The sequence below is a fragment of the Trachurus japonicus genome, chromosome 7 (assembly GCF_045865225.1).
Source record: "Trachurus japonicus isolate A0001 chromosome 7, Traja_1.0".
In the NCBI taxonomy this organism is placed as follows: domain Eukaryota; kingdom Metazoa; phylum Chordata; class Actinopteri; order Carangiformes; family Carangidae; genus Trachurus; species Trachurus japonicus.
The window spans coordinates 7,958,102-7,980,278 of NC_140913.1; the positions used below are offsets into that span (position 1 = coordinate 7,958,102).

The 22,177-nt window shown below is 44.0% G+C and overlaps 1 protein-coding gene across 8 annotated transcripts in view; it reads left to right on the forward strand.

The window, feature by feature from the left end:
• Positions 1 to 22,177, forward strand: part of myt1b (myelin transcription factor 1b) — a 118,949-nt gene that overhangs the window by 71,734 nt on the left and 25,038 nt on the right. For 3 of the 8 annotated variants that reach the window (XM_085781048.1, XM_085781049.1, XM_085781050.1), the window contains exons 1-3: positions 6,759 to 6,907; positions 16,132 to 16,238; positions 21,420 to 21,474. In XM_085781048.1, the coding sequence (XP_085637174.1) occupies positions 6,883 to 6,907; positions 16,132 to 16,238; positions 21,420 to 21,474 (187 nt within the window). In that variant the 5' untranslated portion in view covers positions 6,759 to 6,882. Of the gene's footprint in view, positions 1 to 6,758; positions 6,908 to 10,147; positions 10,513 to 16,131; positions 16,239 to 21,419; positions 21,475 to 22,177 lie in introns of those variants that run through there. The other 5 variants (XM_085781052.1, XM_085781054.1, XM_085781053.1 and 2 more) reach the window with 4 other exon arrangements.

A 22,177-nucleotide genomic window follows, 5' to 3' on the forward strand; every position in this document is an offset into this window, starting at 1 on the left:
ATGTAAGCAGACAAACATTTGCAGAGATCATCTTGACCAGTTTCTTTTGGCAAATAATTGTTGACTAGATATTAAAGCAGAAGTAAGTGGTCCGGTCGTTTTCGCTAATGCTGCGTTCGTTTCGCGTAATGGCTTCCAGGCAGCTTTGCGTAAATTACAGCTTCAGTCACACTTACGACTTGTAGTTTCCACCCACTCGTGTTTCTCCGACCTGTTTTACCTGTGAAAGTCACTATAACGGCCACTCGTAACTTCTGACCCGTGAACTCGTACCAGATCAAACTGGTACCACTTCACGGTCGGAAAAATACGAGTTTCCTTGAACGCACCATAACAGTCCTCGTCCCTACGTCGCCACATTCACGGCGTCCCTTGGCTGCACACACAGCCCTGCATGCCGTTCTCTCTCCTCATTGGATAAAAACTGTAGGATACGATAAATGTTTTCTCTTCGGCTCAGAGCAGAGCAGAGTGACTGAGAGACCCGTGTTTCAGACCAAACACTCTATGTAAGTGATTGCTGTCGGAAGATATAACTATTTAAGACTTATATTAACACAAATATATCACTTACTTCTGCTTTAACAGACTGATGAGTCATGAAACAACAACTATAGCCCAGTTTTTCTTTCTTTGTTTCTCACCATTCATGAGATTTTGTTAATGTATCCTTAATATTACTGCTAGCCTAAGACCGTTATTTTATTCTCCTAATTATCGTATCTGTATTTTTATTCTATTCTATTGGAGCTGCTGTGACACAATAATTTCCTGTAAAGGATTAATAAAGTTTTATTCTTCTATTCTATTCTATTCTATTCTATTCTATTCTATTCTATTCTATTCTATTCTATGACTTGGCTGAAGTTTTAAGTTAACTTATACTTTGTGCTTTCAACAAAGAGGTGACCAGTCCCTCTTCACTTCCACTAGATTGATCAGATCGTTGAATGGGCTGATCACAGCATTGGTCCATATGGACGTATGGGTGTTGCTTCACCAGCTTGAACCAGAGTGAATTGATCCTTTTGAACAAACATGTTGGATTGGGGATTGATGTTTGAATGAACTATGAGGAGATATTTGGAAAAAGAAATCCCATCCCTGTGTCCTGGTGGTGGCACTGCTCTGCTGTGTCTAATGGGAGCTGACAGATATGAGTATGATCATGGTGCATGGATGTTAGAGAGAAAGAGAGAGCGAGGTTGGGGGTGTGAAAGTGAGTGAGAGGGAGGGGGGATGTAGGGGAGGTGGGGGGAGTGGAGAGGGGCAGGGCAATAAAGCCATAGCATTATGAACCTGATTGTTATCATGAGACCGGGAGCAGGACTCTGATGTCCATCTGTGCAGGAACCCAGGGTGTGTGTGTGTGTGTGTGTGTGTGTGTGTGTGTGTGTGTGTGTGTGTGTGTGTGCGCATGCGAGAGTGTGTCCATACTGAGCTAAGTTACAATAAAGGAGGAAAAAAAAACTGTGCTCCTCTCTCACCCTCTCGCACAAACCGCAGTGTGTACACTACTTCCACTTTCTCTGTTACTTCAAACACGAATGTGAAAAATGTATTAGAGGCAGAAACGTTTCCCTTCCAGCGGAGTGGTGACCCTTTCTGTTTCTGCACCAGCTCAGTCCAAAGTTGTTGCTGTCTGAGATGCTGAATAATGATAATGAAAGCGTAGGAGGGAACATTTAAGAGTACTTTTGAATAATGATGATGATGAAGATGGAGTGAAATTTCCATTAATTAGCTCACACGGGTCATTTTCTGAACAAGGTCCTGTTTCCTGCTCTTCACTAGTGTGTATGTGTGTGTATGAGCGTGTGTGTGTGTGTATTTGTTTAAACTTTATTGTCACCACCATCTCCAGGACAGCTGGAGGCTATGTCAGAGTTCAGCTGCTTGTTATACAGAGCAGAGAATAAGAGGAGAGGGGGGTGGTGTGTGTGTGTGTGTGTGTGTGTGTGTGTGTGTGTGCGTGCGTGCATGTGTGTGTGCGTGCATTCATTTCTGTGTGTTTGCATATGCTTGTGAAAGTGCAGTACGTATGTGTGTGGGTGTGAATGTGTTAGTGTGTTTTTGGGCCTATCTGGATAGGCGAACAGAAGGGTGGGGGGTGCACAGTGAAGTTAATAGGCTAATGAGTGCACCGTGCTCAAGAAGAATACAAGAGGCTGTCTGGCATCCTCAGATAAAAAAAAGGGGAAAAAAAACTTACCATGGCATCAGTGGAGACCCAGCACTTTTCCTCAACAGCGACACCTTCTTTGTCCACACTCCTAAAGCCAGTTTGATAATCAGTGAATTCATCACATATGTGCGTTTCCCTTTCACATGTCTGTGCCATAGAAGCAGCGACGAGGCAGTCGCCAAGAAAGAGATGTGACATGTGCACACTGGCATCTGGTAGCATAAACTAATGCAGGCTAGTTTAGTTTAGTTTGGTTTAGTCTAATCTAGTTTAGTTTAGTCTAAAGTCTAGTTTATGTAGTTTAGTTTAGTTTAGTATAAAGTATAGTTTATGTAGTTTGGTTTGGAGTTTAGTTTAGTTTAGTTTAGTTTAGTTTAGTTTGGTTTGGTTTGGTTTAGTTTAGTTTAGTTTGGTTTGGTTTGGTTTAGTTTAGTTTAGTCTAGTTTAGTTTAGTCTGAGTTAATTAAGTTGGTCACAGCAGAAAAGAGATTTATAATAGTGGGTCAGCTGAATTGAGTTTATTCCAGTCAAGCTGAGTTGAACAGAGTTACGTTTAATTTAGTTAAGTCAGTGGCATCAATATGGGCAAAATAAAGTTTTGTTTGATTTGCATGTGATAGTTCAGATTTAGGTGAGTGGATTTTAACTTCTGTCCTCCAGTTCTATTCATTGACAAGACTTGTCAACAGCAGCCAATTGAATTTTGGTCTGATTCATTTTGTTCTTCTTATATTTTAGTTTTTGTTTAAGAGTAGTGAAACAATGATGTCAGTGTATATAACGAGGAATGACTGAGTTTAGGTTTAGTTTAATTGAACACAGTAATCCAGGTTTCCAAGTAGTTTGAGTTGAGTTGAGTTTAATTTGTACTGTGAAGTTTAGTAGCTGATAGTTGTTCAACCTTTAAACGAAGAGTCATTTTAGTTAAGTTCACTTTATTCATACAAAGGGTCAAGGAATTAGAGTTTAGTTGTGTGTCACAGTTTGAAGTTGTGTGCAACGTTTCAGGATTATAAAAGTGAGTTAAGCCTTGTTTTGTTTGATTTTATAGTCACATATTAAGCTTATAATGGATCAGTGAAGTTGAGTTTAGCTGCTTTTTTTTAGTAACAATAGCTCACGCTTGTAGTGGGTCAGTGGGTCAACTGTAACTCAGTCTTACAGGATAAAAGTGTGCATGAGTAATAAGCCATTTTAGTTTAGACTTGAGTATTTTTCCAGTTTAAATTTTGATTATTTTATTTAGTTTAATTTTACGGCCTGTAACTGGTCAGGTGTTTGTTAAATTAAACTTAAATGGGCATCAATAGGCTACACCTTGCTGGGAACAGGGCAAATTGTCTGGTAATGTGTCTGTTGAACAGACAATATGAAAAACAATCATGTCATTAAACGTGTGTGAAATAAAATGAAATGAAGAAGAAAAGCAGTAGAATGTGTTGGGGTTGCTTTACCCCCCATTACATCTTGGAGAGATGGGGATGGGGGTAATGGGAGCAAGCAATTGGAGAGCTCATTATCTGGCAGACCATCTGCTATTGGGAGGGAGGAACTGTCTGTCTGCTCCAGACACAGACTCTCTGAATAGGCCCGGAGTTCCAGTGAAAATGTTCCTCTAACTTATCTAAATTAGCCGTACATCTGGTATATCTGCGGTCACATGATGGAGGAGGGGGGCTCAGACCACCAGTCACCTGATGAGATGCTCTTAACTTTAGCAGAAGTTTGGGAAAACTGAAAAGAGTAATATTGGTTTAAGAGAATAAAAGCCATAAAAACTTTCTTTTATATAAATAAGATAACATTCAATTGTTTCTGGAAATATTTAATTCTTATTATGGTGCTTTCTTTCTTTCAAACTTTTATTTTATATATATTATGTTTATATTTTTGTTATTTGGTTATGAGTTTTATTTATGACATGAATATTGATGTAAGTGACTAAAAGCTCTTAAAACATATAATGTTCTCATTTGGTCTTAAAACTGAGTGTTTCATATGGATACTTTTTGTATTATTTTTCTTCAGTGTAAAAAAAAGGTTTCAAAAACCTGTTTGTATTTGTATTGTACATTTTTGATTCCTTGTGGAGTTTGATATAGCCTATTGGGTTAAGAGAATAAAAGCTCTTAAAACATGGCCTATATGCTAATGTGGTCTTAAGTCATTTTTATTGTATTATTGTGCCTCCTCTCTTTGAAACTCCAGTTTAGATATTCATATTTTGGATTTGTGTCTTATACTCATGCAACATTTTATGTTTTTTTGTTTTTTTTTCAGAGTTTGCTGAGGTTGAGGTAAAGTGTCCCTGCTCTAAAAATAGAGCATGAATGAAGCAGTCAGATGAGACGGAGTGAAGTGTTTGTATGGTTTAAATCAGATTGCCGGGGGAGCTTAGTGAGTGTGAGAAGTTGCCGGTGTTGTGGCCCTACTGGTTCCTAATTTAACTGGTTACGGTGCTGAACAGCTGCAGATGTTTTGCGCTCCCTCAGCAGATTCGTCACAAATTCACAAACATACACAACATATTACCAGCGAGTTTCAAGCCACAATTCACATCTACCGCGGCGAATATGCTGCTGTGAGTGAGCACTAACAGTTACGTACCAGCCACATGGAAAAAAAAAATAAAGTGGAGAAAAAATAATCTTCACATATTTGCGTGGGTCGGGACTCGATCTCGCTTCAGCAAAACCAATTACACCACTAACCACCTGTCTACCTCTGTGAGCCACTCAAGCTCACAGGTGCCCGCCGCTTCACTGCATATCAGTCAATTACGTCACTACAGGTAACGTTTTGACTCGAGTTGATCTGAAACAACTGGTTACCATCGGTTTGCCTTTGAAATACACGGACAATGCCTCAGTGTTTATTGTTCTCTTTCCTCCAGTCTAATCGACATATTCAGCGCTACACTTCTCTCCGCCCAACACTACACACTATGACAAAGCCTGTCGTGTTGAGAAAGTGATGAACTAGCTCGGAAATACTGTCAAAATACGCTGAACAATATGTAAACAAACGCGAAACACTTGAGCCACTGCATGTGTACATGGGTGAAAAGTACGACTTGCATTTAATCACATTACTGTATTGCGAATGTTTTGTGTACTTACATTTCTTTACACTTCTCTACAGATCTTATTAAACGCAAAGCGTATTTATTGGCGTGTATTAAAAGAAATGTCCATTTAAAGTCGCCGTGGTTCGAGGAAGAGAGGTGAAGTTAGCTCTGAGTCTAGCTGTTTCTGGCTGCGGTGAATATGATGCGTTCAAGGGACCAGGGCAGCGTCGGACGTGAGTCGATTGTTTGAAATGTGTTTATAGAATGGTCTGATGCTTTAGATTTCGTGTGCCGACATATTTTATCATTGCCCTTTGTAAAGGTATACATTTTAATTAAAACTAGTTTGACATTCACAGAAAAAACTGACGAACTAAACAGTTTTGGGTCCATGGCGATCTAAATGGCCGACGTCCGACGCTGCCCTGTTCCCTTGAACGCATCATCAGGCAGATCGAAACAGGTAGACTCAGGTAACATCTCTTCCGCGAACCACGGCGACTTGAAGTGAACATTTCTTTTAATGCACGCCAATAAATACGTTGTGCGTTTTATAAGATCTGTAGAGAAGTGTAAAGAAATGTAAGTACACAAAACATTCGCAATACAGTAATGCGATTAAATGCAAGTCGTACTTTTCAACCATGTACACATGCAGTGGCTCAAGTGTTTCGCTTTTGTTTACATATTGTTCAGCGTATTTTGACAGTATTTCCGAGCTAGTTCATCACTTTCTCAACACGACAGGCTTTGTCATAGTGTGTAGTGTTGGGCGGAGAGAAGTGTAGCGCTGAATATGTCGATTAGACTGGAGGAAAGAGAACAATAAACACTGAGGCATTGTCCGTGTATTTCAAAGGCAAACCGATGGTAACCAGTTGTTTCAGATCAGCTCGAGTCAAAACTTTACCTGTAGTGACGTAATTGACTGATATCCAGTGAAGCGGCTGACACCTGTGAGCTTGAGTAGCTCACAGAGGTAGACAGGTGGTTAGTGGTGTAATTGGTTTTGCTGAAGCGAGATCGAGTCCCGCTCCACGCAAATATGTGAAGATTATTTTTTCTCCACTTTATTTTTTTTTTTCCATGTGGCTGGTACGTAACTGTTAGTGCTCACTCACAGCAGCATATTCGCCGCGGTAGATGTGAATTGTGGCTTGAAACTCGCTGGTAATATGTTGTGTATGTTTGTGAATTTGTGACGAATCTGCTGAGGGAGCGCAAAACATCTGCAGCTGTTCAGCACCGTAACCAGTTAAATTAGGAACCAGTAGGGCCACAACACCGGGCGCAGCAGATGCTCTTTGTTGCTGTTCAGTCTATTGTTGTTGAAAGCTGAGACTGGGTTGGGGTGGGGGGAGTAGGGAGGGAGGGAGGGAGGGGGGCTGGGATTGGGTCCAGCTCCCGGCAGCAGGGAAGGGGGCTGACCAACCCTCCCTCCTATTGGTTCCCTGGGTGTGTCAGTCAGCTGCTTGGCCCCGCCCCCTCCCCTCCTCTGCCCGGGGCCGCAGAAGTTGAACTAAAGTTTGAGCAACTTTGTCTCGGCACAAGTAAAGTTGGCGGCGGCACTCGGCGGCGGTCGCTACGGGACAGAAGAGAGACTGAGAGAGACAGGAGGAGGACCGCAAACATGAAGCTGTGCCGCACTTTCCTAGGTTCGTATCACTGGCTTTGTTTATGACTAAAACTACGACAACTTTTAAACCTAACTTTGTGTTTCGGCATGTGCGTCAGTGTGTAAACCGACACAGAGAGTAACGTAGAGCGAGTATCTGCGCCACTAGGTATTTAGACGCTTTACAGATTAATATTAGACCTTTTTTTTTTTTAATTTTACGTTTTTTAAAGTTGTGTTTACAGCAGTTCTACTTCTGTTCAAAATAAAAGCCCTGCTACAGACACTGTATCCGTCGCTGCGCAGGATTATCTGAGGCTTATAGACACACCAGCTGTAACTTTAAAACTTCACCACAACAACAAGCTGCAAACTCATCACACACAAACACTTTAGAGTAGGCTAATACTCTTCTAAAATAAACTTCTCCTCAGCTAATAACTAAAACTTCACTTAGACTTAAGTGTTAAAAAAAAAATCTAACAAAACACAAAAAACTAGCCAGACAAAGGACAGTTGGTCCCCTAGGGGACCGTGTGGCCCCGGTACCGTGGGGACAATGCCAAGCTGCGGGCTTATTAAAAACTTTTTTTTCTTGTGTTAGTCTGTCGGCTTGTTCCATCTGTCGAGGGACTATAGGGGCCTCCCCCGGTCCCAACCTAAGCGCTCAGTCAGCTGCTGCCCCATGTAATATTTATACTGGCTGCCTCCACAATATAGCCACCATACAACCGCTATAGTCTGGAGTGACGTGAGCATTAAGGAGCAGCAGGCCCCTGTACCATCTGCATCTGCACTCACTTTGTAACAGCAGTGGAGAAAAGTTTTCCCACATGAGCCACAGCTGCTGGCCTTCAAAAGAGAATGTCTCACTTTATTCCACTATTAATACTCCACTTGTTCACAGGAGTAAGTTGTGTTTGGTTTTAGTTCAGTGCCACACAATACACACTTTATTATAGCAACAGAAGACAAACTTTTTTCTTCTTCCATCCTACTAGTAACTAGAGCTTTATCTTTCAAAATAAAATAAAAACTTACTCAAGTGAAACGACCTGAAATAATGAGGCAGGGTCATTCAGATACTTAACTTCAACTTAGTTTATTTATTATTTTCTTATATAATCATAAAAGATCAATGAGCTTACAATAACTTCAGTTTAGTTTTGGTTATTTTACTTTACTTTAGTTTCAAACAATCTCATCTTTCACAGTAAGAGTGAAAATACTTGAAGTAAAGTTTTTTTTAAAGTATTCACATAAATAAGGATATAAACAAATATTTACATTAAATCAAACTAGTTTTGTTTAATACCAATAAATGCAGTCCGAAATGACACTTAATGAGGTAGAGAGTCAGAGCAGCGCGCAGACAAAAGCTTTTGTTGCTTCAACAATGAGCTTATGTAAGTTATTGTAGGGGCCTGAGAGGCAGCAGGCCGGAGCTGTCCACGGTGCTGAACTCACCCATCACCACACTCCCGCTGCACCTTGGAGCTGAGCTGTCCGTAGTCCTGACTTCAAACTGATGGAAAAGTTCAAAACTACTACTACTGCTAGGCTGAATTAGAAAAGAATGTACTTTTTTATTTTTATTTTAATCCGTCCACCTTGCTGCCACTGTTGGCTTCTCAGCTCACACCTGACTTGCAGGCCTTTAACTACACACACGCTCCCCTCTGCTGGATCAGGGCCCGGGATATGTAAATAATATATATATTTATATTAATATTTTCCCTCTTTTGTTTATTCGATTGTCGGTGCTGTTGTTGTGTGTGAGTCTCCTCTCTTTCCGCGCCCACGGTCTGAAATCATACTGATGCGGCGTGCACGGCCGGTGATTGATTTCAGCTCCAATGCATAACAATGGGATTGCACAAAAAGAGCCTGCTGCAAAGAGATAAGAATTTAATAGAATTTCTGAAAGCTGAAGGTTGGGCTTTTTGAATATTCCCTGCGTACGCGGCGTGGAGACAGCAGATAAAGGATGGCATTTGTGGGGACTATTCTCAAATGGCTTGTAATGAATGGTTGTCATTTCCACTAATGGTTTCAAAACAGCAAAGCAAAAACCACGGTGTGAGCAACATTTGGGAGTGACTCCAAGTTGCACTATTAAGACTGGCTGTTTGTTGTTTCAGAGCCGCACTGACAGCCTCAATGATCCTTTAAAACTATCAGCAGATCTGGAACTGACAGCGATCACTCCTCTTAAAAACTCCTGCGAACCTCAACCTCATGTTTGTTCAACACATTTTCTCTGTTACTGTTTTTTTTTTTTTTACTTTACTCCAGCGATAATTCAAATTGATATCCATCCCCTGCCCTCCCCAGAGCATAAATAATTTTTAGTTAAGCTCCCTCAGAGACTCGCCTCTCTGCCTATATGTCGTTAAAACCCCCTCTTCCCTATACGGAGGAATTATCAGATGCTGTCAGAGCAGCGTGCATATACTAACTCTGCATACAACTACTACATCAATTCCCAATCCGAGGGAGAGAGAAGGAGAAAAAAAATGTCCCCTGAATGAATTATTGGACGGTACCACTTTCCAGGATGTGTGGGGTGGTGGTGGTGGTGGTGGTGGTGGGTGGGTGTGTGGGTGTGTGTGTGTGTGTGGGGGGGTGAAGGATTACAGCAGCTATAACCTCCATAATGCATTTGCGGAACATCAAGAACTTGTCAGCGCGGTGAAATGTATAAAATATGAGCTCATTCTGGTGCGTAATATTGTGTTGGCTGCGGAGCCCAGAGGCGCAGGGATGCAGCAGTCTCCTCCAGACTGTGCGTAAAGACTGTAACCCCCATGTTGTTGAGAAAAGGAGAGAAAACAGCAGCGGGAACTTATTTCTTTTTTTTTTCTTCTAATATTTGGATTAAGGTTTGTGCTGCTGCTGCTGCTGCTGCTGCTGCCTGTGGAGAGGCTGCTGAAATCTAGTTTGTAGTTTAAAGTTGTCAGTTTTCTCGGCTCAGATGATGTATGTGTTTGAAAGCGAGAGAGGGGAGGAGGGATGGAGAGAGAGAGAGAAAGTCAGAGAGGGAGTGTATGTGTATACATATGCCCATTGAGTTAGTGTGTAGTAGAAGGAGGAGGAGGTGGAGGAAGAGGAGGAGGAGGAGGAGAGGAGGGGAGGGGAGGCTCAAGCCCTGCCCATCTGATGCTGGAGGTTTTACTACAGCTTCCGTGATGTCATGGCAAAGGGCGGAGGGAGGAGATCGGGGGGTGTGTGTGTGTATGTGGGGGAGATGGGGAGGGGGGGGGCGCGTGGAGAGGAGGAGGAGGGGGGGATACAATGGCTCATGAGGGAAAGGTAAGTCAATATTACGTTTTTTCTCGCTGACAAAGGCAAATGAAGCCATGTTTTTTTGCTTACAAACAAGTAACATCTTAACGCCGCGACACGCAGCCGTGCGCCGCCGCGCTGTGTAGGACGGGCCGCTGGACACCTTCCCCTCCGCGCTTCTCTTTATCACATCTGGACGTTTGTAAACAGGATAGAAGATCGTTTTTTAAAAAACCTTTTACTCGGGATATATATTTTGTTTTTGAAGCAAACTACTTGACAGCGACCTGCAACTCTTTTTTTTTTTTTTTTTACAACCCGGCGAGGACGAAGCTCAGAGGAAATATTTGTTGAATCCAGGTAAAGAGAAACCATCGCTGGTTATGTTTTGAATGTGAACCGCACATATTATTATTTATCTCCGTATTCGAGGCTATTTTGGTGCCTAACTTTGGTGCGTCTCCGCATCCTCAGCATCACACAGCGCGATGTTTGACCGAGATTACAGCAGTTTTTACATCTTTTCATAATTTCCTATTCCCCCCGATTATAATTTAAAACTTAAACTCACCCGCGAGCTCTCAACACTTTGACCTTTTTCTTTTTCTTTTTTTCCTCCCCTATTTATTTACATTTTCAACAGCCATCCTCGGTGATGGAAACCTCTGTGACACTAGTTTTAGAGCGGATGCTGCTTTTGCTTTCAGATGTTCATATTTACACCGATGCCTTTATAATAAGTGGGAATAAACCAACTATGGCGCTCTCTCACGAGCTCAGTGATGCGCGTTTACCCACTTCCCTGTCACTCTGCCTGTGTTGGGCAGTTTATCAGCGTGTGTGTGTGTGTGTGTTTGCAAAGGGGCTGAGAAAATACACTCTCGCTCTGTATTCTATTCCTCTGAATGCTCTTTCCGACCTGAGTCATAGCTGAAGTGTATATTCTCCACGCTGTCCTCTAGTTTCACCTTCTCTACGAGCGCGTTCCCTGTAAACGCTCACACGAGTCGTTCCTGTTTCTGGATTTGTTACAGTAAAGTGTGTGTGCGAGTGTGTGCAAGTGTGTGTGTGTCTTAGAGTTCAGTACCGAATTGTGTTATTACGATGTTACACTGGGCGTTGAGCAGGGCTCCCGTGGATGCACGGACAGATGGATGGATGGATGGAAGGATGGAGTGAGTGTGTGTTTGAGGGAGAGAGGGAGGGGTTGGCCATTTGATCCTCTGCAGCAAAAAAAAAACAAAAAAAAAACAGAGATGCTCTCTTCAAATGTCAGCCGCCTTTAGTGGTGCGCAGATAAAAAAAAAAAAGTCCTCAGAAGCGGCGCTGGAAATAAACCGCGGCCGCCGGGGAGGCAGGGGGCTCGGGCTGTGTTCATCTGGTCGGATTCACCCCGACACCGTGGTGCGGTGCAGAATGTGAGCCTGTGCGTTGTGTATTTTTTCCCCCCTGTACCCCCACCCCCTCTTTCTTGTTTTTGCTTAGATGGCCACGTAATGTGCTCTGTGTGCGCGTGTGTGTATGTGTGTATGTGTGCGTGCGTGTGCGCCTCACGGTCTGTCAAAGCACCTGCGTCCTAAGATGGAGGAAAAGAGATGAGGGATGATGATACACAGTGTTATGTCACCCGCTCTTTAAGTTGCTCTCCATCCTGCAGCTGTGGAACACACCGCTCCTCTCTGCTGCTGCTCTTTAGGAGAAACTTCAGCTGCTGCTTCACATGTTAGAGGCTATGGATCCATCTGAACTTACTTTACTCCCCACCGGTGTCTGTGTTTGAAAAGCTTCCATCCTTTACAGGCAGCATGATGATGATGATGATGAGGATGATAGTGTGTGTCTCGACGTGTTTTCATGGCAGTGATATTGTTCATGCTGTATATATGAGAATGTTTCTCTGACCTAGTTTTAAAAGGTAAAGATCAGACATCTGTTTATACCACTCAGAAATACACAGGACTAACCTTTACTGAGAAAGCAAAGCTGTACGTGTGTTGTATAGTTTCATGCTGACTAAATACAGCGCTCCATTGAATTCATCACAGGCAGAAATGATAAAACACCTATTGTTTTTCTTCTGTATACTTTTCCTGTGAAATGTAGCCCAGTTTCAGGGGATTACAGAATTAGGTTATCGGTGCCTTATGCTGTTAGTAGAGGCTATAACAGCAGAGTATAGAGCTTCATGTAGCACAGGCTACATCTGAAGTTGCTTTTGTGTGTCTTTTTTTTCTTTCTGTGGTCTTAGTTACAGTGATAGGGAGGAAACCTCCCTATTTATGAAGGGCTGAATAGCCCATGGTGAGGACAGCAGGTGCCGGAGGAGGGAGCGCAATAAACATGTTGGAGGAGCAGCTGGGGCCAAATTGCACCCTCGTCATTCAAAGCCTATCAGAAATCTAAGCAATACAAGCAAAGGTCAGGGTTGGCCAGGCTTTCAATGGAGAGGAGGCATTTAAAATGAAAGCCTGGAAATAATGAATTTCATGCCCTGCATTAGAGAGGAAGTACATTACAAAATAAAAAAAGAAGAAAAAATTAATTAAAAAGTAAGCAAATGTGCAGAGGGACAGAGAAGGAGAGTATAAGATGCAGAAAGTGTTTTGAAAATAACAAACTGCAGCTGCAGACTGAGTTGGCTCTCAGGTGCAAACATCCCTGCAGTTTTACTGATGTGGCACATGTGTGTGTGTGTGTGTGTGTGTGTTGGTCCTCAGATGCTGAGGTCAGGGAGGCTCCTCCAAAATGCTGGTTACACTTTGAGTTGGCGCTGCCTTCCCCTTCCCCTTCCCCTCAACACCCCCATCCCATCAGCGACAGCACCCAGCACCTGCCTCACACTCACTTAATGACTCTTCTGCTCGCCTCTCTTGTCTCCCAGTGCTCTGTTGTGTTTGACCTTGAAGCGGCGATGTGAAAACTCTAAACCTCAAATGAAGGTTTTTGACAGAATGTTTTTTTTTTTTCCACGAATCTAATTCTCACATCTGGATTCTCTATTCTTTTATATTTATTTGTGTGCAGCGAAACAAAGAAGGAAACCATTGAGTGATATAAGACTGTCCATCTCCACAACTTTTGATTTCTCTGTCTCTTCAGGGCCGGCTCGCTGTAATCACACTAAGTTGTCTCTAAATCCTGCTTAACAGGACCAGGGGTGTACAGCTGGCCGCGGCCCTGTACGTACACTAATACTGTTACAGACAGTTCACCCTGGTATTTAATCTAACTATGGATTTAGGCCTCTTTGCTCCATTGTCCCAGTACAGTAAGCTGCAGGCCTGTAATGGTATTACTTCAGCCTAAACTTTGTTTCCTGGTGGGATGAGTTTTTTTTCTTTTTCTTTGCAGGATAAATGTGTTGATTTGTTTTTCATTGAAGGAAAAAAAAAAAAAACTTAACTTTGCCACTCAAAGATTCACACTTTGATAAAAAAAGAAAGAAAAAACATAATCCTGGCAGTAAAATACTATTTTTTAAATCCCCTCTCCTCCCTCCCACTCCCTCTACTCCATCCCCTCGCTTCTGATTAGCCAAACCTCCCCGGTGAACGGCTAATTGTCTCGTACTCCTCCAATTTTCGCTGCAAAATAACGAGCTGCGAGTCTTTTAGGTGGGAATGAGCAGCATCTGATCAAAGAATAAGAGAGTAGCTACATATCCAGAGCAGGCGAGGCTCAACGAGTTTTGTTTTTCATCAGTGGAAGGATGCAGATGTTCATTTCTTTCTATTTTTTGTTGTTGTGAGAATCAAACAAACAGATGAAAGTACACAAAGGTCAATTATTCCACCTTTTCTCTGATTAATTACCTGATTTTTTTTTTTTTTTCATTAACCCCGGCTATCAAACACGTCAGGCAGGTTCAAACTGTCCAGATGTGTTTTCTCTGTATCTGCAGCAGGAACAGCAGCTCAGGACTAAACAAAGTGAGCAGGGACGCTGACACATGGCCCGAGGCAACGTGTCCTAATAGAGCGCTGTTATATATTTGGCATTTAGGAAGGGCTCTCAGCTCCTTGGCTCCCAAACTGACAATACAGGATGGATGCTCACTTCGCCTCACTTTAAAAGAAGGAAGAAAAGTCGCAGGAACATACTGTATATAGAGACTGGGGGGAAAAAAAAAGAGACATGAGTGAGTTTTGCGTGCTTGTGCGCACAGGGACCGAGAAAGCTGAGACAGAGAGACGGAGATAGAGATGCAGACGAACAGTATTGCTGCTGTAATCACTTTTTTGCTGAGGTGGGGGGGTGAAAGTTGATAAACAAGCATTTTGCAAAGAGTGCTTGCTGGGCTTTGGCAAGGTTTGCATGTAATGGGCAAAGTAGGGATGGGCGTGGAGGAGGAGGAGGAGGAGGAGGAGGAGGGAGTGGGGGTTTGATGGAGGAGGGGGCGTTGGGAGGGATGGATGGATGGAAGGGGTAGGGGCTGGTCTGCTTCGGGACCCCTCGCATACGGACACGCCAGCCTTTTGTTGTCTCTCCTCCGACTGTTTGCTTTCAGGTTGGCGTTGCTTTTAGCGTGCACTCTGCTCCGCTCTGTGGGTTCACGCACAGGACAGGAGTGTACGTGCACGAAGAGAACCACTCACTGACAAGGTAGAGATAATAGACGGGAGGGAAAGAAGATGGACAGATGCATCTTGCACTCTTCAAAGGCCAGGGATTTAAAATGAAAAACAGCTTTATGTTGTTGCAGGATGTTTGAAAGCGGCTATATCTCGGCGGTCACTTTAAATTTGGAGCTTTCATTTAGTTTTTATGTCAAAATTCAAATAATTACAGCATTTTGCCTTGAATATCCTCGGTTTTGAATCGTGGATTGTGAAAGATTACTCTTCCACATTATTGCGGCTTGATATTTCATTTTCAATAGCGAGGATTCAGAGTGAGCTGACCCAAACCTTGGTCCGTTGGATAGATGGATAGTAGCCCCGCACGGAGGAGGAGTCACTATTAACTCAAGGGCACTTCCTCTTTCACAGCGTTCTGCTGCCTCGCACAATCCATAGAAAGGTGAAAGCTAAAGGTTATAGGTGCGTATATATATCCGAAAAAAGAATCACATTTCACTGTACCAGCTTGGTGGTGCAAAAAAAACAAAAAAAAACAACAACAACAGAAAGAAAAAAAAACGCACATAGCAAAATGAGAGCAAGAGAGGGAGCAGCTGAAGTGTCTTAAAGCTACACTAGTTGAAAAGTTCAGCCTTGGGCGTTCATAGAAATATACTCCGCACTCTCCCTGAACTTGAAACTGACGGGGAGCGAGAGAAAAAAAAAACGACCACCACACGAGTCTGTTTTGTGTTTAACAACTCCACCAACAGCATCTCAGAAAGTAGGAAGAGAGTGGAAGAAAAAGGATTTGTAACAGATTTGAATCTGTTTCTTGTTCTTTTTTTTTTTCTGGGTAACTGGGAAGATGAAGCGAGGCGCTATTACCTTGATGGAAAAGAAAGGGGGAGGAAAAAAAAAGGGGGGTTTGATTTATGTATGATTCATTATTTACTGACCGTTCTTCACCCCGTCTCCCTTTGCATCACCCATCCCCCCCTTGTGCTTATATATGCAACCTGAAAAGCTCAATAAAAATGTGCAAATTTGATTGATTCTAATAGCAGACTGACAGGGACCCCAGCTGGGGCACTTAACCATGCCTCTATGTGTGTGTGTGTGTGTGTGTGTGTGTGTGTGAGGCATACACACTGTTAGTTAATAAAGGAGCGTCTGCAGTATGCTCGAGTGCCCCGACCTTCCTTCAAAGTAGCCCCCCCCTCCCCTTCGTTCCTTTATCCAAACCACTGCCCCGTCCATTGGTGCTGATGCTGATGATTTCATATGACAACAGTTTTTTTCGCTCCTCTTTTTTTTATTTTTTTATCCCCCCCCCCCAAAAAAAAAACCCTCACTCTTACCCCCTCCTCCCCCTTTCTCTTTGACTCACCTCCTTGTTTCTCCTCTCTCTGGTTGCTAGAAAATGAGTTTCGGGGCGAGCTGGTGAACCAGCGGTGGACACGAGGCGAGAGGACCAGCAGCCGCTGTCAGGCCTCCCAGAGACTGCAGAGCCGTCGACCAATCATGGTGAGTGACAAGGCCCTCCCCTCCCCTCCCTTCCCCTCCCCTCCCCTCACCTCCCCTCCCCTCCATCCTCCCCCACCACCTCTCTTCACCACTCACCACACCCCTACACCCCATCCAACCTGATTCTGCTTCCTGGGCATTTCCCCAATCCCTAACTCAGCGGGGAAAGTAGAAAAAAAAAAAAAAAGGGTGGAGGCAGAGGAAGGGGGAGGATGGAGAAAAGAGGCAAGCTGTGTGTGTGTGTGTGTTGGGGGGAGAAAGGGGAGGGGGGGAGGGGTTGGGGGTTTGATGGCCAAGCTGGACAGAAAAACATGAATCAAACAGCACATCAAATCTCCCGCTTGGCCCTGCCCATCCTTTGCTTCAGCCGCGCTCAGCTTAGTTCAGTTTAGTTAAGCTCAGCATGGCACAGCTCAGCGTTTTCCCACTGCTGAGTTCACTTCACTTCACAGGACTTTTTTTTTTCCTATTGAAACACAATAAAAAAAAAGAAACTCAAAAAGGATGTCCTTGAGCTGCTCATACTTTTTTTTGTCCATGATATTCCTCCTTATCAGCGCAGCAGAAATACACTCCTCTCCTCTCCTCTCCTCTTCTCTCTTTTAACCCTCTCTGCCTCTCCAAACCCGGCTCCCCTCTTTTATTTCCTGTACTTGATCCTAAAAACTTCTGACCAACAGTGTCACCTTTTCAAGGATATTTCTCCATTCTGCACACATCTGCTGCTTTTTTTTCATTTTGGAGATTGTGACACTCAACAAAGAGATGGAGGGATTGAGGGGAGATTGAAAGAGAGACGAAGGGAGTGGAGTGGGGGTGGGGGTGGGGGTAGGTTGAGGTAGTGGAGGAGGGGGGGGGGGGGGGCTGTTTTTCCCCTGGGCCCAGTAAAAGTAGTTTTGCTTCCCCCTGATGGCTCGGGTTCATCTGAAGAGATGACTTTTATTGATTTGGTTTGATTTCTGCCGCTGAAGGAGCTGAGGAGAGAGAGGGCGCTGGTTTCAAACACTACATCATGTGAAGCGGCTCCAGTCTGTTGGGCCCTGACACTTTACCATACCTGCCACACAACCTCCTCATTATCCTGTTAGACTCGTGGGCCAACTGAGATGAATGAGACGACGGCCTGAGAGGGAGAAGAGCTGGAATCCATGTTTACTTTTTGTTTTTTAAGAAGAACCCGCAAAAATCACGTCAGGGTCGACGCGGAGTCTCTTTGCATATGAAGTGAGAGCCACGCCACCTCTCCTCCTCCTCCTCCTCCTCCTCCTCCTCCTCCTCCTCCTCGCTGCTCCGCTTTGCCTCGTGTGAATTATTAAAGTGAAACTGAGGGGCTCGCTGTGTGGTGATCCAACATGGAGGCTGCGCAGCGTGGTCGGCCTGTCGAGGTTGGAACTGTGCGGCGTGCCTCTAATTGGCAGCTGCTGTCCGCAGGTAATATTTAGAGATGTCAGTCTTCGGTCGGCAGTTTGCGAGCGCTCCATCTCCCCCCCCCCCCACCCCCACCCAAACCCTCCCAGTGTCTCCACCCCACCTTAACCCCCTCCTTTCTTCATCTGCTCTTGTAAACCTGAAAATGAATAAAAGAGTCATTTATGTGCACCAGGGGACGAAGGGTGACCTTCTCTCTGAAGTCATTGCCCCCAGCCAGCCATTTACATAGAACTGTCAGAATGCAGAGCAGAGCCGCGGCCCCCCCGCTCCGACCGCTGCACACAAAGAAGGACATAATTGATAATGTACAACACAGCCTGTAGGGATGAGCCGCGTCTTCCTCCTCCTCTTCCTCCTCCTCCTTCTTCTTCTCTTTCTTTTTTTCCGTCTGCTACTGCTCCACATCACATTTCACACTAGTTAAACCCCAGGACACACACACACTCACACACTCACACACACACACACACTGTACCTTCTTTTCTCATTTTCCTCTCTCTCCCGCTTTCTTTCACTGCTTTTCTCTGTTCTGCATGAGACTGTAATGTGTAGGCCCACCTACCTGCACCGTTCAAGGAGTTTAATTAAAAGACAACAAGGTAAAGGACAAGTTTTTGAGCATACATTAAAAAGAAAAGGGGGGAGCCGTTTGAAAGAGATAATGGAAATCAGGTGAATGCCTGCCTGGCTGCATCTGGATTCACTGGCTGTGACTTTGTGTTCATAAAAATTTAATGAGCTGGAATTGAGAAAAAGGACAGGAAAAAGAGAACTCAGATGTGCTTACCTATTTAAATGTGCGTAACTATGGTTACACAAACATGAAAGCAATAGGGGCCCCTTTCAGTCCAGGTTTCGATTCATCTGATGACTATCAATGTAAGGAAGGAGGCGAAAAGGAAGGAGGACCAGAAAGTAACAGAGCAGTAACAGATTAGTATGGGATGTTTTTCATGAAGGGGGGAACATGTGCAATCTTCACATGCACGTGCACATTTCTCTCACACACATGTATTCATAAACACACACACACACCCTTCCTCCTCAGTCACAGTGAAAATGGGGCTTTTACAGAAAGGGGGATGCAGATGAAAAGACCCCATCCACTCGTGTTGTGGCCACTTAAATCCCCTCTTAACTCTTTTCTAACACCGTCACGCTGCGGGGCCATACTGTTACAATAGCCTAAAATAGCTTTAAAAAGTAATGCAAAAACAGCTCTCCATTGAAAATATATTATTACTTCAAGCTTCAACATTTTATAAAATGTTTTTCAGCTAGCCTCGCCACCTGTTTAGTTGTTTGCTTCAGCTATCCATTGCATTTTAGTGAGTTTTCGCTAACCATCGCATTTGACAGCTATGTATCTGTTAATGTTAGCTAATCATTGCACTTATTTATCCACTAATTTGATCTTACTCTAGCACTTCTTTTTACCCATTACCAAACTGTTTTACCCATCCATGCAATCTTTTGCACCATAAGTTATTGAACTGTAAATACTTTAGATTAGTTGTTAACCGTCAGTGTTAGTTAACTGAGTGCCTTCATACATTCTCAATATGCACCGTTCATATGGAACAGCTGACTCAACATGGGAATAATTCTTCAGCGTACTCCAGAAGACCTACTTATTGTGCAGAGAAACTCTGGATGATTATTATGATTACATTTCTGAGCAGCATTTTAATGGGAATGGAGCTATTTTAACTGCTTTCGTATGTTGAGCAGTTTAATTTTTTATATATGCATAGTATCTCATAAAGTAGAGATAGGCTTTGTTATCCAATAAATGTAGTGAGGTGGGAAAAAAAGTACAATATTTCCCTCTGAAAGGTAATGGAGTTGTATGAAATAAGTACAAAGTATGGCATAAAACACTCAAGTAGAGCACAGGCAGCTCAAAATTGTACTTAATTACAGCACTTACTCCACCGCTGTTCCTTTTACACATGCATAGAAACAAGTGCACACTCCCAAGTGTAAGGAAATGGACTTTGAACTAAATGCACCCGTGTAAAGCGGAGTGCGCTCACACACACACACACGCACACGCACACAGAGACAGAAAACTTCTCAGTGCGCACTCATCCGCTCCTCTTCCCACACAGCGCTGTGAGTGGAGCACAGAAGGAGTCAACTGCTCCCTTCAGGCAGGGCACAAAGCTGCTACTTGTTGCTCGACTTCTACATTAGCAGCTCCCCATCAAAAGAGTCGGAGGCCCAGAGTGGTGGGAGACAGAGAGGACGGGGGCCAAGACGGTGGAGACCCACACAGGAAGGGAGGGGCCCGCGCCTTGCACCTGTACCTCCGGCCCAACACTAGACTCTAATGAATGAAGCGTACCCTCCTTCGGGGTGAGGAGGGGAGGGGGAGGGAAAAAAAGGAAAAAAGAAAAAGAAAAGCTCTTAACAACAACAACAACAGCGTGCTTCATCTTCCTCTCATCCCTCTTTCCCTCCTTCTTTTCATAAGTAGTCTATTAGCAGGAAAGGGGCATTGCCAAATAGAGAGGGAGAGAGGGGAAAAAAGGAGAAGAGAAACAGAGACCCCATGTTTGAATCCCACTGTGGCGGTGCCAACTTGACTATAGAGAAGCAACAAAAGCAGCTAAGTGCCAGTGCATGGAGAGAGAGTGTGTGTGTGGGGGGGTGACGGCAACTAGGGGGATAAAGGGTGTAGTTTTTGGGGCAGTGAGGGAGGTGGAGGGGTGGTACATGAGGGAGGAAGTGTGAGACAGAAAGAGAGACAGAGGGGAGACCTGGAATACAAAAAAAGAAAAAAAGAAAAAACCAACAACCCAGAGTCCAGTAATCAAAGCTAATGGCTCCATTGTGTCTAAAAAGCATCTGATAGTTTTAGAGTGCACCGAGAGCAGCACTGAGCACGGAGAGGTAGTGCTGAAGAGGTGTGGCCGAGGGTCAATATGCGTGTGTGTGTGTGTGTACATGTGTATGTGTGTGTGTGTGAGGCAGCAGGGTTAACACCTGCTCCTTTGTGGCTTAAAAGCCGAGCCATGAGTAAGCAGCGGGCATGACAACACACGCACACGCGTGTGTGCTCTTCTTAAAAGGGTTATTATAGCGGCTTTTTAGCGGACTGTGTGTTTTTTTTTTTTTTTGCTTTATTATTATTTTCAGCATAGTTATGATTGTCGGCCCCCTCTGCTTACAGGGGCCGTGGCCCCTGCGCGGCTACTGCCTTTTGCCTGTTCGCAGCGTACAATCATGTGTACCACTCAGGTGCAGGAAATTACAGGGAGAGTGATAGGGGGTGTGCGCGGGGTGAGAGTGGGGAGGGCGTTTGAAAGAAGCTCAAACAACAGGGTTTGTTTTCCCCCTCTCTGCTTCCACATTCGCCTTTTATTCCTGTCTTTATTCTGATGAAGTTAGCAGGGCGGAAGCAGCCGGGTGTTTTTATTCTGTGGTGACAGACAAACGGTGGGCGAGGGGGGGCGAGGGATGATGGGGGGGCTGTCTTTTTTTGGGGGGGCGGGGAATTACAGATATGATCATCTCTTTGTGTCAGTGTTGCCTTTTCTTGTGTTTCAATGGGAACAGTCAGATGAGGGTTATTTCAGCTGAGGAGGTCAAGGACGATTAACTGGAGAAATCACCACTGATGGTCTCTCTCTCTCTCCTCACCAACATCCTCCTTTTCTCTCCCACTCTGTCTTTTCTGTTTCTCTCTCCTCCTCCTCCTCCTCCTCCTCCTGTGCTTTCTATTTTTCCCTCCTCTCTCCATCCCAGATGAGTATAGAAGGTGATGATAAGCGGACTCGCACTCGGTCCAAGGGAATCAGAGGTGAGTGTCATGTCTTGCACACGCACACACATGAAGTTTAATCCACAGTCACACTCGCAGGAGTTTGTGTCTCCATAATGTGTGTATGAGCGATCCTGCATGTTTGTGTGCGTTTGTGCAGGTCCTATGTGTGTGTATGTATGGAGGGGACGTGTCACATGTGGGCGTGAGCATGTAGGGGAGGTAAAGAAACACAGGATGTCACACTGAATGATAATAGAAACAGACGCTCCTTCAGACTTCAGACTTTTTTTTTTTCACTAATTAAAGTCATTGTTTTCTGTGTATCTGTGAGCGCTTGCACCAGTTACTCACATGGAGCTGTAGATAGTTTTCAGCTCAACACTCGCAGACTTTCTGCAAAGTTCATGCTGAATAACATTTCATCAGTTTGCATCAGATTTGTTGTGCTCTTGTGTTATTTTGACCTCATGCTCTTATTTTGAAGGCTGCCAGTTAGGGACCGTCTCCAAGGTGCACCAGGGCTTTTTAAAGATGGTTGTCAATACATCCAGACCTCCTCCTCCTCCCCGTTTCATTCAATTATGCAGCACAGCACAATGAGTTCTCTCTTTTGTCAATAGTTTTACAACATTTCTTTTCCACCAGTCGACACTTCACATCCAGCTTTTTATGCATAACCTCCGGTTTCCGAAGAGAAGTTATGCAACATTGAGACATTTGGTTTTTTCTTCAACCTTCA